The sequence below is a fragment of the Alternaria hordeiaustralica genome (assembly GCF_023758085.1).
Source record: "Alternaria hordeiaustralica strain BMP 2776 chromosome Unknown scaffold_41, whole genome shotgun sequence".
Lineage (NCBI taxonomy): Eukaryota > Fungi > Ascomycota > Dothideomycetes > Pleosporales > Pleosporaceae > Alternaria > Alternaria hordeiaustralica.
In genome coordinates this window covers 171,332-184,828 of record NW_026056813.1, presented here as the reverse complement: position 1 = coordinate 184,828, position 13,497 = coordinate 171,332, and the positions used below count along the sequence as shown (strand labels likewise).

General features: G+C 52.8%; 7 protein-coding genes across 7 annotated transcripts; 4 read left to right on the top strand and 3 right to left on the bottom strand.

Moving 5' to 3' along the window:
• Positions 1–246: 246 nt before the first annotated feature.
• J4E84_010475 (uncharacterized protein) lies at positions 247–3,212 on the top strand (the record flags this gene model as incomplete). The annotated part of the gene is made up of 5 exons (XM_049393030.1): positions 247–349; positions 423–562; positions 622–782; positions 976–1,522; positions 1,572–3,212. 5 exons carry the CDS (start codon positions 247–249, stop codon positions 3,210–3,212), a joined length of 2,592 nt encoding a protein of 863 aa, XP_049239289.1.
• A 529-nt stretch (positions 3,213–3,741) lies between these two features.
• On the bottom strand, positions 3,742–5,266 carry J4E84_010474 (uncharacterized protein; the record flags this gene model as incomplete). The annotated part of the gene is made up of 5 exons (XM_049393029.1): positions 3,742–4,159; positions 4,208–4,276; positions 4,331–4,718; positions 4,780–4,899; positions 4,978–5,266. 5 exons carry the CDS (start codon positions 5,264–5,266, stop codon positions 3,742–3,744), a joined length of 1,284 nt encoding a protein of 427 aa, XP_049239288.1.
• A 948-nt stretch (positions 5,267–6,214) lies between these two features.
• J4E84_010473 (uncharacterized protein) lies at positions 6,215–7,807 on the top strand (the record flags this gene model as incomplete). The annotated part of the gene is made up of 1 exon (XM_049393028.1): positions 6,215–7,807. One exon carries the CDS (start codon positions 6,215–6,217, stop codon positions 7,805–7,807), a length of 1,593 nt encoding a protein of 530 aa, XP_049239287.1.
• Positions 7,808–7,947: 140 nt separating this feature from the next.
• On the bottom strand, positions 7,948–9,414 carry J4E84_010472 (uncharacterized protein; the record flags this gene model as incomplete). The annotated part of the gene is made up of 1 exon (XM_049393027.1): positions 7,948–9,414. One exon carries the CDS (start codon positions 9,412–9,414, stop codon positions 7,948–7,950), a length of 1,467 nt encoding a protein of 488 aa, XP_049239286.1.
• A 228-nt stretch (positions 9,415–9,642) lies between these two features.
• Positions 9,643–10,196, top strand: J4E84_010471 (uncharacterized protein; the record flags this gene model as incomplete). Its single annotated transcript, XM_049393026.1, has 3 exons — positions 9,643–9,713; positions 9,760–9,810; positions 9,857–10,196. 3 exons carry the CDS (start codon positions 9,643–9,645, stop codon positions 10,194–10,196), a joined length of 462 nt encoding a protein of 153 aa, XP_049239285.1.
• A 361-nt stretch (positions 10,197–10,557) lies between these two features.
• J4E84_010470 (uncharacterized protein) lies at positions 10,558–11,409 on the top strand (the record flags this gene model as incomplete). Its single annotated transcript, XM_049393025.1, has 1 exon — positions 10,558–11,409. One exon carries the CDS (start codon positions 10,558–10,560, stop codon positions 11,407–11,409), a length of 852 nt encoding a protein of 283 aa, XP_049239284.1.
• A 157-nt stretch (positions 11,410–11,566) lies between these two features.
• Positions 11,567–12,709, bottom strand: J4E84_010469 (uncharacterized protein; the record flags this gene model as incomplete). Its single annotated transcript, XM_049393024.1, has 3 exons — positions 11,567–12,093; positions 12,150–12,264; positions 12,317–12,709. 3 exons carry the CDS (start codon positions 12,707–12,709, stop codon positions 11,567–11,569), a joined length of 1,035 nt encoding a protein of 344 aa, XP_049239283.1.
• Between the last annotated feature and the right edge of the window lie 788 nt (positions 12,710–13,497).

Below are 13,497 nucleotides of genomic sequence, written 5' to 3'. Positions count from 1 at the left end.
ATTGGTAATCCTGTCCCTGCATTTGCGTACAGAATTGGTGCACCAGACAACGACAGGCTAGCTCGTAAACATCCGCGACCCTCCGCGACAAAATCCGACTTTATCGTTGTTCTAGTGCAGCGTGCATATTCCATGATTACCACTTGAATCGAGTCGCAGCACGCAAATCCATGTGTTCAGCGAAGGGTGTCAAGTACCATTGAGGTGACGCCGGGGTAGATCCATACCGCTTCGTGACAAGTCAACATGGCAGACACCGTACCCCAGATCAAGGTGACGGACCCACCTGCCGTTGGCAAAGGCTCCTACTTCCAGAACCAGGAGAACGCGTCTTCAATCACAGTAGACGGTACGTCGCACACCAGCACCCATTGTTGCAAGTCACATCGCAACTTGACAGATGCTTACTCCAGGATCCGCAGGCCCATTGTCCAACAAGAAACTCTCCGCCAAACTTCGAAGCCCCACCACACCCTCTGCGCAACCGGCAGGCGATACACACAATGGATACATTGGCGATGGAGAGAGATTGCCCGAAACACTCATGGACCCGCTCTCGCAAGTATGTACATATAAGGTTCGAGATGCGGAGACGGACGCTAATTGCGCATTATCGTATAGCAAATCCTACAGAGAACGAATACGTCGCCCGCCGTACAGAAACTACGATCCCAGAACACCGAGCCGATCCAATCGCCAACGTCACCGAACGAAGCGAACGCAGACAAGAAATTGAGCGGAGAGACGGCCCGCGACACAAGCGGGGGCAAGGCAGACAAGAAGTAAGTGCACATGTTCGTTCACGAGAGCGCATGGAGTGTCATATGGCTACATGCCAAGGGTTAGCGCGTATTTCGTACTGAGGTTCAGGACCCGCGTATCGAGGCTGAGCTCGCGCTTCGCTCTCTTGTTGGCCTGATCGCCATGGCCGACGCTAGCCCCAGGTGTGACCAGTAAGGCTGACTATGTATGTAGGAAAGTGTCATTCCTTAGTCGCTTCATCGGAGGCAACAAAAAGAAGAGTACCCTCGATGGCGCAAGCGACAATGGCTCTGAGGCAGACGACCGACGACCAGAGGGTATGGATGCCCAGCTCTATGTCGACAATGTCAGCTTCAGTCCGAAGATACCACATCCTCCGGCGTACATCAAAGTGAGGACAAAGTTCAAGAAGGAGAAAGAGTTTGACCGTGTCTTCCTGGCGCAGGAGTTACGCTCTGGATCGGATAAGAAGAGTCCCCCCGCTGCTGGATCAAACCCTGCGCCTCAGTCTGGGTCGGCCGCTACGCAGAATCCTATCTGGGCGGTTGAGTTCAGCAAAGATGGGAGGTATCTTGCTGTTGGTGGTCAGGACAGAGTCATCCGGGTGTGGGCCGTGATTGACAGCCCAGAAGGACGCCGCGCACACGAGAATACCGAGAGCGATCCGCATGCCCAACTCAGCGCACCAGTCTTCCAGCAGAAGCCCGTTCGCGAATACCAAGGACATACGTCGACGATCCTGGACTTGAGCTGGAGCAAGGTATGTCGGATTTATGTGAGGCATTGATGCATTAGCTGACACCTATCAGAACAACTTCCTGCTATCCTCTTCCATGGACAAAACCGTTCGCCTATGGCACGTTAGCCGAGACGAGAATCTATGCACGTTCAAGCATTCCGACTTTGTTCCTTCCATTCAGTTCCATCCTACGGACGATCGGTTCTTCCTGGCTGGATCGCTTGACGCCAAGTTGCGACTATGGAGCATCCCCGACAAGAGCGTGGCGTTTTCGATCACTGTTCCAGACATGATCACATCAGTAGCGTTTACACCGGACGGGAAGACTTGTATAGCTGGTACCCTCGGTGGACTCTGCATGTTTTACGATACCGAAGGATTGAAGTGGCAGGCGCAACTTCACGTAAAGTCGACTCGTGGTCAGAATGCGAAGGGCAGTAAAATTACTGGAATCCAAGCAACATATTGGCCTCCAGGAAGCGAAAGTGGCGAGATGAAGTTACTGGTGTCGAGCAATGATTCGAGGCTGCGCATCTACAACATGAAGGACAAGACCCTAGAAATGAAGTTTCGTGGTCACGAAAACAACTGCAGTCAGATTCGAGCCACGTTTGCGGATAGCAGTGGACATATCATCTGTGGAAGCGAGGATCGGAAAACGTACATTTGGTCGACGACATCTACGGCAGAGGGCGAGAAGAGGAATCATCGTCCGGTGGAAATGTTCGAAGCTCATAATTCTATCACGACGTGTACTGTCATGGCACCCATCCAGACACGGCAGTTGCTCAGCGCATCAGAGGATCCCATCTTCGACGTCTGCAACCCACCGCCGGTTACGCTAGTGTCAAAAGCCGAATCTGTCGTTTCATCGCGGGCGCCGACAGAGGCAGGTGCGGCCCTTCCAACACCCGCACCCACAGATACCAACTTTAAGAAAGCTGCGGAAAGCCCAGCATACGTTGCTCGCTCGGCACATCGAGGCGGCAACATCATCGTTACGGCAGACTATACCGGAGCGCTGAAAGTTTTCAGACAAGATTGTGCCCACCAAAAGCGCATACGGCTGAGCGAGCAGTGGGACACAGCATCCATGAAGAGAATGTCGGGTATCGGACGACCCAGCAGCATCATATCGCGGACTAGTAGATCACGGCGGGACAGCGTGTCTACACAACCACCAAACGACCGGATCATGACATGGCGACAGAGCATATCGCACGCCAGCTTCGACTCAACGAATTCCCTCCCTCGCCGTAGCGCTTCACCTCGAAAATCTCTAGCTGCCCTAAGCTTCCACTCGACACCCCACGAATCCCCCGTCCTACATCCCACGAAAACGAACGACACCTTCGACACAAAGCCTACAGGAACACCCAAGACATCCATATCCATGGATCGTACCACCACATCGTTACGCAGTGCATCACAATCTGAAGCCTCGTCGCCGATCAAAGAGCCGTACACTGTTACTGCTGAGCCGGAGGACGAAGAGAAGTCACAAGGGCAAAGAGCTAGTTCTACCAACCCTCTTGCTTTGTACAACGGCCAGAGCTGGCTCTTTTGGACAAATCGCGATAAAAGTGAGCTGACAGCTGGCAACAAGAAGGAAGCGGAAAGACCGGATTTGTTGGGTCGCATGAGTACGCTTAGTCAGATTAGTAGGCTGACGGATGAGAGGAGTGAGGGGGAGGGTGATGGCAAGAAGTAATGCGATGTAAGCGTTCCTGGGTATATGGGGGTTGGAGTTTTGCAGATTACAGGTCTTTCGTGCCTACTCGCGCACAGGGTTGGCTTGGAAGTGTATCGCAGCACAATGAATTATGCAGATGAGAAACGATATCCAGTCACTTTGCAAACTTGCACGAAAAGGTTCGCATCTTGCAACTCGTCAAGTGTCAACGCCAAATCCTTGTTTCCATCGTACGTATACCACGTCAGCAGATACAAGACACAAAGGTGGCAATGTTTGTGTTTTCTAATTTTTCATATTGTTTTCTGGTATTTTCTATTTTCTGATGTTTTTGTGTGGTTCAAACATGTCACTCAAAGTCGGCCATGCTCCATCGAACCAAATCAACGACCAAAAGCTCAAACACCATGATGGCTGATCATGTCCGTGTCCAGATCTGCTGTTATCGTCCGCGCTACCTTACAAATTGCAGGATCGGACAAGCAGACTCTACACCTCCGACGTCATTTCCACTGACATGATAAGTCATGTCGAGCGAGCGGGGAATCTACTGGATAGTGGGGATAGCAGGGATAGCAGAGAAGGCCGACGCGAAATCCGGAACATCAGTGATGAACTCTGTGCCAGTGGGCCTAACAAGCTGGCGACGATGACTGAAGAGGCGACGCCTATCGAAAGTGGCCGTCTCGTACTCGGGGTCCCAGTCTGAGAAGGTCTCCGGGGCGATGATGGGCGTGGTGAAAGAAGAAGCAGTGGCGGTGGGAGTAGTGTACGTGGTAGTCTCCATGACGGGGTCCCAGTCGCTGAATGTCTCGGGAGCGATGATGGGGTAGTCGAAGGAGGAGGAAGACGGCGTTGCAAGCACGTTCTTGGCACGAGTCTTGGTCTCCAGCGTGCTGGATGCGACTGAGGTAGGTTTGTCGCTGGGCAGGCAGGCAGCGAAGTCGTCGACGATGTGGCGAATACTGAAACTGGGTTAGTACGTGTCGAGAGGGAGGTAGTGAGCAGCTTACCCGTAAGAATCAGTCTCGGAGATGTCAATCTCATCGTTACCACGTAGCTGACCGACGTTGGTAGCGAATCTGCATTTGAGTCAACGGAAGGTCACAGTAGATACAGTTCGTGGGTGAACTTACTCGATAGGCCAGTACTTGGAGAACATGGCGCAGTGCTGGACGACGGGGACGTTGTTGCGACGCTGCATGTACGTGTTGACAAAGTGGCACTGGCGGCCCGAAGCATCATTGGTCTCCTCGCAAGCGGTGATGCACCTCTGAGCATCGAATTTGCCGTCTTGCCAGTACCTCATGCCCATGTAGGTGTCCTCACCGTTGCAGTCAAGAGGGGCTTCGATGGCAGCACCGAGTGCGTACGCCTCAAGGGCATAGCCGGCAGGGACATCGGGTGTGACAACGTCCTTGACGTAGGCATTGGCGCCGGCCATGACGACATGAAAGTCCTCACGCGTCTGGCCCTCGTTGATGGCGATGTTGGGGAGGATGGTGCCTGACCACAAGTCGCACTCTGTGAAGGTGGACAGGAAGTCAGTTGATGTCTCACATACTCTTCGAAGGAAGACACGTACTGATATAAGTCGTAGACTCAGGGTTGGGGCAATGGATGCCGTGAGGAGCATGGGCGGGCTGGCGCTCGAAGAAGATGGTGAAAGCATTGCACTTGGCGTCATTGTCGCACTCGGCAGCACCTGAAAGTAATTAGTAAACTTGTTGAAGCCATGATGCACTTGTTGGTGTGATGCTCTCCAGTGCGGAGTCGTACTTACACAGGTCGACATCGTACGAGTCCATAGTCATGTAGTGGACGAACTGTGATGGTTCATCGTACGTGGTGAGGAGGTTGGAGTAAGACTGGACGTAGCCAGGGGGAGTGACGGCCGATGATGCAGCATCGGAGAAGGGAGTGTAGGCCTGGAAAGCCTCGGGGGTGTCCGGGAAGACTTTGGGGCCAGAGCCCGAGAAGAGAGGCTCGCAAACGGACTTGTTGCCGAAGTTTGCGAAGACGGTTGCCATCACCATAGTAAGAAGTCCGAAAAACTGGACTAGAGAGAACATCTTGTCTTTGATGTTCAGTTTGTTGGTAATAGATGGAGAGAGAAGAGATGAAGAACAATAGAGGAAAGAGGAGAAAGCAGTATCTATATGAATTCAGCAAGAGCTGTGCGGTGACGCTAAGACTTAGAATGTGGTTGAGGACGAAGGCAAGTATCCTCTATTGCCCTTGTTGAGCTGGGTCGTGCCCACTTCATCCATATGATGCAATCGCGAGGCCTCCTTCTCGAGAACAAATTGGCGGAGCGAAGTGCCCACCTTGTGATGAACGCGCGTTCTGTTGAACCTGAACTACCTCTCAGAAACGGGGGCTGAGAGGTAAATCAACATAAGACGGCCCAGAAGCGGCTTTGTTCTCCATATCGTGAACTGGGTTCCAGATTCTGACTATGAAGGAAGAAGATCGTGTCTTCTTTAGGCACATTGCTGTGGATATTCGCGCAATCTTTTCTTCAACAACTGAACCTTCAAACGCGTATCGAGCTCTGCGTGATCCGATTGACGAGAGTCAAAGTCATTGAGATACTGCAGATCTGTTACAATTATGTAAGAGTTCCTACTCTACTGAGCCGAGACCTAGGAATGTAATGGTACGAGTGGATTGTCAGTAGCACGGCCACGCTTGGGGTGTGATCTGAGCAATGGAAAGGAGCACATGCGCAACACATTCACCGACGCCTGACCAGGGCCTGAAGATCGTGGTGCATGCAGAAAGCAAGGAGGGAGCAGCTCGACGAGCGAAGGGCATTAGCTCCACTAGCTCCAGACCCGCCCAAAAACGTCGTAGTCTCAACCAACCAGCGACGACCAGACCAACCAACATAGTACTCGCGAATAGCAGCAACGACTTGAGCAAGACCCTCTCGGATTTTTGGTCACGTCGCCTCCTTCTGTTACGAAGGTTTCCACACCCATAACCAGAAAACTAGAGATACGCGCAATCCCGCGGTCATGGGCCGCACCGAAAAATCCCAGGGTCTTGCGCCACCCGCCGTGCGCAAAGATATCCGAGCCAAACAAGCACGGCACGTGGTGAACAAAGTCGTTCCTGCAATATTGGCATCAAGTGCAAGAGCTAGGCGAGGTGCGGACGGGAGTGAGCTTATTCCGAACCCGGGGCCGAACGGCACGGTGGGGCAGGATAGTAAGAGTAGGGTTGGTGCACGTGTTGAGGGTGGTGAAGATACGGACTATGTGAAGAGGAAGGGTCAAGGGAGGCGGAAGGTAAAAGGTGGGAAAGACGATGTTGAAGAGGGGGATGCAAGGAATGGTGATGTGGGGAGAGATGCTGGCAAAGGAAGGGGAAAGGGAAGAGGCAAGAAACGCAATGATTCTCTCGACGAAGGATTATCAAACCTCAACTTGGATAGTGCTGCAACATCAACATCCGATGCATCTAGGAAACTGCGATGCATACGCATGATAACGACGGATGCGCTCACAGCTGCACATATGCTCGCCAACCCCTCATCATACGATGCCAACACGACCTCAATACCAAAGCAGACGTCGAAGAAACAACCAAACCCATGTATCTTGAACATGGCCTCTCCCCTCCGTCCAGGCGGTGGTCTCTTAACAGGCGCCACTTCCGCCGAAGAATCCCTCTGCGCACGCACAACCCTGCTCCCCTCACTCAAAGAAACCTTTTACCGTCTCCCCGAATACGGCGGCATATACACCCACGATGTACTCGTTTTCCGCTCTGCTCTTCCTCTTGGAGATAGCGCCGGTGAGCTACCCCCTACTGAGCGCTGGTACATCGACGTCATCAGTGCGGGGATGTTACGATTTCCTGAACTAGAAGGGGAAGAAGAGGACGAGAAAAGGCTAAGCAAGAAAGATAGGGAGATTGTAGAGAGCAAAATTAGGGGTGTAATGAGGATAGCGGAACAAAAGGGGGTTAAGGCGTTAGTGCTTGGGGCCTGGGGCGTTGGGGCCTACGGCAATCCAGGAAGAGATGTTGCGGAGGCTTTTGCGAAGGTCTTAGGTTGTGTTAGCTCTGCTCCTTCATCCGGAGGCAAGAAGAACAATAAGTCGCCATCGACTGGTGCTGAGACATTTCCGACGATTGAAAAGATCATCTTTGCTATTCCCCAACGCAAAGTCGCCAACGATTTCGCAGGTGCGTTCGGCGGTAAGATCGAAGTCGAAGAAGGCCCTGGGGCTTCTGGCGACGATAATGACGAAGAAGATGACGAGGAAGATAAGGTAGCGGAAGAGTTGAGGAACAAGATCCAAGAGATGGACGGCCAGATAAGTAAGGTTTGGAATCCAGATCTGAAAGCAAGGCTTGGTATAATCTTGGACGGGTTGAAAGCGCAGTTGAGGGAGAGGGAGGGGACGCCTCGGACGGGTAGTGTGGATGATGAGGAGGAAGATGAGGACGGAGATGAGGACGATAATGAGAATGAAGGATACACCGAGGACAGCGACGAGACCGATGCGGATGAGGATGATCAAGATCTCACTACGCACAACCAAAGGATACCTGGGAAGAAAAGAGATACAATAGATGACAGCGATGACGATGACGAAGATTAGATGCGCCCGTACGGAGCGGAGTTCTCATGACTGGAGACAAGTTTCAGGATGTTCCTAGTAAGAATACATTGGTGGGTATCTCAAAACGTCTATATGCTCGAACTTTTTTATGTATATAGCAGATTTCAATGCATCAAGGCTCAAGCAGTTGCATTGATAACGCTCGGTTCGTCCAATACAGGTACTGACTTTGTATTTTTAGTGCCGTTTGTGGGTGTCTCCTTGTTGGGCTCATCGTCCTCCAACCCCAGCTTCTTGAGATCCACGGCCAAAGGATCAGACTCGGCTGTGCTTTCTGTAGGGCCCTCGTATCCAGGTGGTGGCAACGCCCATTCAGGCAAGCCAGTCTCATAATCCCACTTGCCTTCCTCACACCTGTATCTGCGCGCGTGCAGGTAGATACCCAACTCGTGCACACCCGGGTCGCTATACAGGTCTGTATCGCACACTTTGCATTTCTCCCCAGTCATTCGCTCCGCTTTCCTCTTGTTGTAGGCATCGACCATTTCGTCGTGGTATGCGACCGCGTCGGCGACTTCCTCCTTGCCCATGCGTGAGAGCCGGGACATGATGTCTTCGTCGTCTTCGTCTTCTGATTGTCCGCGGCCGAGGGCGGGGCCGAACACGCGCTGGTTGGCATATATAGGGTCGTTCGATATGGGATGGCCGAGGAACTGGAGGTGGACGCGCAGCTGGTGGGTGCGGCCTGTTACTGGCATGCAGCGCACAATGGAGTAACCGCGGAGTTTCTTCCACGGCTGACCGTTGGGGCCTGTCTCTCCATCCTGCTTCTCGCCATCATTTCCGTCGTCTTTGGGTGGGTAGTATGCCAAGCGCTTGAAGACCGTCTTCGCTTCCTTGCCGTTTGCGCGCACGCGGTTCAAACCGAGCTTCGGGCTGATTTGCAGGATAGGCTTCTCGCAGAGGATCTCTCCTTCTGGGAATTCGCCCACCACTCGCGTGATGTACTCCTTCTTGACCGTCCTCCCTCTGATTTGTGCACTCAGCTCCTCTGCCGCCTGCTTGTGCTTGCCAATGAACATGATGCCGCTGGTGAGCCTGTCCAGCCGGTTACACGGCAACGGGTTCCAGGTATAGCCACGGTCGGCCCTCATGATCTCGATGATAGAGTTGAAGTTGTAGCGGCCGGCGGGGTGTACGGGCATGCCGGCGGGCTTATTGATGACGATCATGTTGTCGTCTTCGTGGACAATGCCGATGGGCTGGGCGGTGCACGGAGGCTCGTGGCGGTGGAGGGTGTGGGATATGACATCGCCGTTCTTGACTATCGTCTTCGTGCTCGGCACTGGCTGGCCATTGATAACTACGCGACCCTCTTCTATGGCCTGCTTGTAGTACTCGGCTGGGCGGTCGCGGAACTCGCTAGCGAAGATGTCGAGAATTTCTCTGCCCCGCCATCTCTCCTTGCAGAAGGTGTTGTATGTGAAGTGGTAGGGCGTGACCTTGCGCAGGCCATCTTCGAGGTAGTATGGGCGCGGCCAGGGATCGCAGGGCGTGATTGCGACGGCGGGGGGCTCCTTCCAGGGAAATTTGTCGTCGGGCAGGGGCGGGTATTTGTCGCGCGGGGGCGAGGGCACTAGGGCCATGGAGGGAGAGCCTGTGCGAGTCTTGGGCACAGACAGGCGGCCCTTGGAGGCGAGATATGCGAGGATGCGCGGAGAGGGCGCCAGAATCGCGGGGGAGAGGGGTTGAGGTGCGTGTGGGAGAAATCCATGCTGCGCAAGCCGAGGCTGATGGGTGACGCAGCCAACTAGCCGGCCATCTTTATGTCCGAGACGCGTCTGCCTCCAACACCAACCACAAGCAGAGACAACATGGCACAGCAGGCATTGAAGTCGCGTACACGGGGCGACTACAAGTTTCAACTCGAATACAGGACAAGATGGTGCGTTTTCTCGCGCGAGGCCCTTGTCGGTACTGACAGTAGGAAGGAGCGACAATGACATGTACCACCACATGAACAACAGCGTCTATTACTATCTGTATGTCTCTTCACTCCTACAAGCGACGCTTACTAATTATGAGCAGGTTTGACTCCGTAGTCAATACATACCTCATCCAGCACTGCTCACTGCACCCGCCTACCTCTCCACAGATCGGCCTCGTCGTACATTCGCACTGTGATTACCTCGCCCCTGTCGAGTTCCCCTCCGTCGTAGACCTAGCGTTACGAGTCAACAAGCTTGGGAAGAGCTCCGTCACGTACGAGATCGGCGTCTTCGAAAGGGGTCAAGACGATGTCAAGGCCGTCGGCGAGTTCATCCACGTTTTCGTCGACCGCGACAGTCGCCGGCCTGGAAAGGATGGCATGAGTGACCAGCTCAAGACTGGTCTAGAAAAGCTGCTGGCGGAGAAATCAAAGCTGTGATATACCTCGGCATCAGAGCTGCTGAGCTATGCATACAACAACACCCACGATCCAGCCATGTTGGCTGTATAGAGACTATCCCTACAGACCTTGGAAGAGAATCGATCACGATTCGCCATCAACCGGAATCACACCAAATATCAGCGAAGAGACACAGGCGGGGTATCGGTTAGCCATACTTCGGCAATGTATACCCGATACTCCAATCCTGCATTGCGTTCAGTTGTCTCCAGCACTAGAGATGGCGTTGCAAGACATAACTCCTCCCACCAAAGTCCAACAGTTCTTTTCGCATCGTATTGTCTTCACTTTCATCCTACAGCTCAAATTCTCAGCTTCGACACCTCAAAGACACAACACCATGTCCACATCCGCAATCCAAGGCCCCGGCATCCTCTTCGTCCGCTCTCGCATCTCCCCCTCCGTCCACGACATACTCTCCGAGCCCACCTTTCTCACCTGGTACGACAACGAGCACATTCCCGAAGTAGTCTCTACATCCGGCGTCGACTCTGCTTTCCGCTTCATTGATATCCACAAGTCCTCACCTATTGGCAACGAGCAAAATACGAAGCCGTTCCTAGCATGTTACCCCATGGAAGATTTGGCTTTTACGCTAGGTGACGAGTTCAAGAAAATAGGGTTCAAGAGTAGTGCGCTACCCGGTAGTGGTGTGATTTATGATTTGGCGGATATGGATGTTAGTTACCTGGGTATCGTGGGTAAGACACCGAAGAGAGAGGAGGGCGAAGGAGGTCGGCCGAAGTATGTGATCTCATCGGGTATCCGACCTGAGAAGCAGCCCGCAGAAGAACAAGTCACTGCGTTCTTCCAAAAGGTATGTTTCCCCTGTAAAACACCCAGTGAGCAGTTTCATGTGGGCTCAATACTGATGTCACTGCTCCAGCAAATTTCTATGCTTGAGAAGTCACCGCAGTACATGCGCACACTACGCTTCAAACTCCTCTACGCGAGGACGAATGCGCAGTCTCGTGCTCTGAAGGGCTTGCCGACGACAGATGAACCGCATCCCGAACCGTCGACGTGGATGGCTATGCATGAGTTTGCGGGTGTACCTGACGAAACCTTTGTGAAGGCGCTGAATGATGGTGTGAGCAAGGCTGCTGAAGAGGATGGTTGGGGCGAGACGGAAATCGAGACGCTTGTTTGGAAACTAGATCGTGTACATGGAGATGGGAAGTTCTTTGAGTAAGACAATGGTAGATTCGAGTTGTTTACGATAAAGTTGTTCTTGTGCGATGCAAATGATGAATGCGTTAGAGATACAAAGCAGTACGTGAAGCGCTACCAATACCCCGTATTTCCCTTCGAAACCATTTCTTCTTTTTACGGTACAGGATTGATACCACCTAATGTTCATGTCCACGCTCATGATCATGATCATGTCCATCGCCCTCCTTCTCATCCCACGGATGCCCCTCACCAACACCCTCCCAAGGATCACCCTTCCACGTCATCCAAGTCTGATGACCCCTAACATTCGCCTCCAACTCCCCACACCTCCTCTGCTCCCAACTCTCTTTACCCGCTACAACAGCCCAATGTTTCTGCGCCCTTCCCGCCCAGTACTTCGCCCGATCCTCAATTCCAAAGCTACTCCACGTGTACGCTAAGATCTCTTCGTATTGGGGTAGTTCGGTTAGGAGACCTTCCTCTTCCAGATGCTCAATGAGTTTGGGGAGAAGGCCGAGAAGCTGCGGTGAATCTTCCGGATCGGTGGGTAGAACGGATTTCAGGGCTTTGATCTCTGAGAGGCGGTCGTTGGATGCCATTGTTGCGTCGTCGTCTGCGGTGCAAAGAGGGCAGGCGCAGGTGAAACCGAAGTTCGCTTCTATAGACTTCACGCGACGTCGGCGAGCACGTTTTTCGAAGCCATCTACGGAGTGATTAGAGACGTCCTTCCGTTGAATTCTTCGGCGGGTAGTCACTTACAGCTTCGCGTAATCTCTTCTCCGGGCTTGATGTCTCTGAGAGCGAAGACTTCAAATGAGAGGGTGTAGTCGTCGAAACGCCATAGAGTGTTTGGTCGACAAGCGTGGTTGATACGCTATATTGAAGTTAGCATGTATTCAATTGAAAGTCTGTCGGTCATAACTTACTGCAGCCTCGGGAATAACTGCCAAAAGCTGGGGCAGCTCATCAACCCATGGCCATTTCACAGCAACGCCGTTCGTCGTGACAATGTCCTCGACAGTGCCATCCACATTGACGTCCAATTTCTTGACCATCTCTCTAGTTTTTGTCGGCAACTGATCGACTGCCTGCTTCAAAACGAGCTGTGGCCTCGGCATATCCGGTATTTCCAGTATCTGTTTAGCGACGAACAGCACAGGAGTCTGCACAATCAAGCTCTCGCCTGGAAAGATTCCGGCGATATCTTTCTTTGCAAACAACCCTTTGCCCTTCTCTCCCGCGTATTTTACCTCCCACATACCCATCTCTTCTCCCACTTGGCCTTCCATGCCCCCAATGCTCACCCCAAATGTCTCCATCGTCACACTAGCCGCGACTTCGGGACTTACAACAAAGCTGATTCCGCGACCGTTGTTGTAGTCAACATTAGTGTACGCGCAGAATGTTTGATGAGCACCTGATCTCGCGTTCTCGTTCGCTTCACCCGGTAGCATGACGTCTACGCATGTAGGGTGATGCGTCCATGGAAAGGTATCGGAAGTGTAGCCATCCTGAGCCACTGGGCAAACTGTTGCAGGCTTGTTGATAAGGCCATCCTGGATAACGGGACTGCGTGCAGTGTAGAAAAGTTCCGCTCTGGCAGCCGATGCGCATAGAAGTGCTGTGGAGACAGCGAAATAACTGGGTAGATGCCGTCGCCGCGGCCATGTTGCTGTGACCATCTTCCAAGCTCTTTACTCTCTTAACTATCTTTCCTGAATGACGCCGAAAAGAAAAGAAAGATCAAAGAAGCCAGACGTCAACATCTTCTACGTCGGAAGAATTAATCGCGCGAGATAGGAAGCCACGTTTCACGAGTAATCACGAGTAATGATCTCCGAAACCCCTGTTGCTGAAACGTGCTGGCTGCTTGGCAGTTGCGTTGCGCCTGCATCTAGATTGTCTTGGGAATGCATGAGGCCAGTGAGGTTTGGGGCTGTTACCGTCGTTTGATGAGATAGATGATCCGGCAGAGTGGATGATGTGGGGAGGGCTAGCTTCAGCGCCGGGAGAGTCGGTTGAATGGCGCACGTGAGCTGTGAGAACATCGCGCCTTCCCACTCTACCTAACCGACATCCTCAATCGACGGACCACGACTCTATCGTA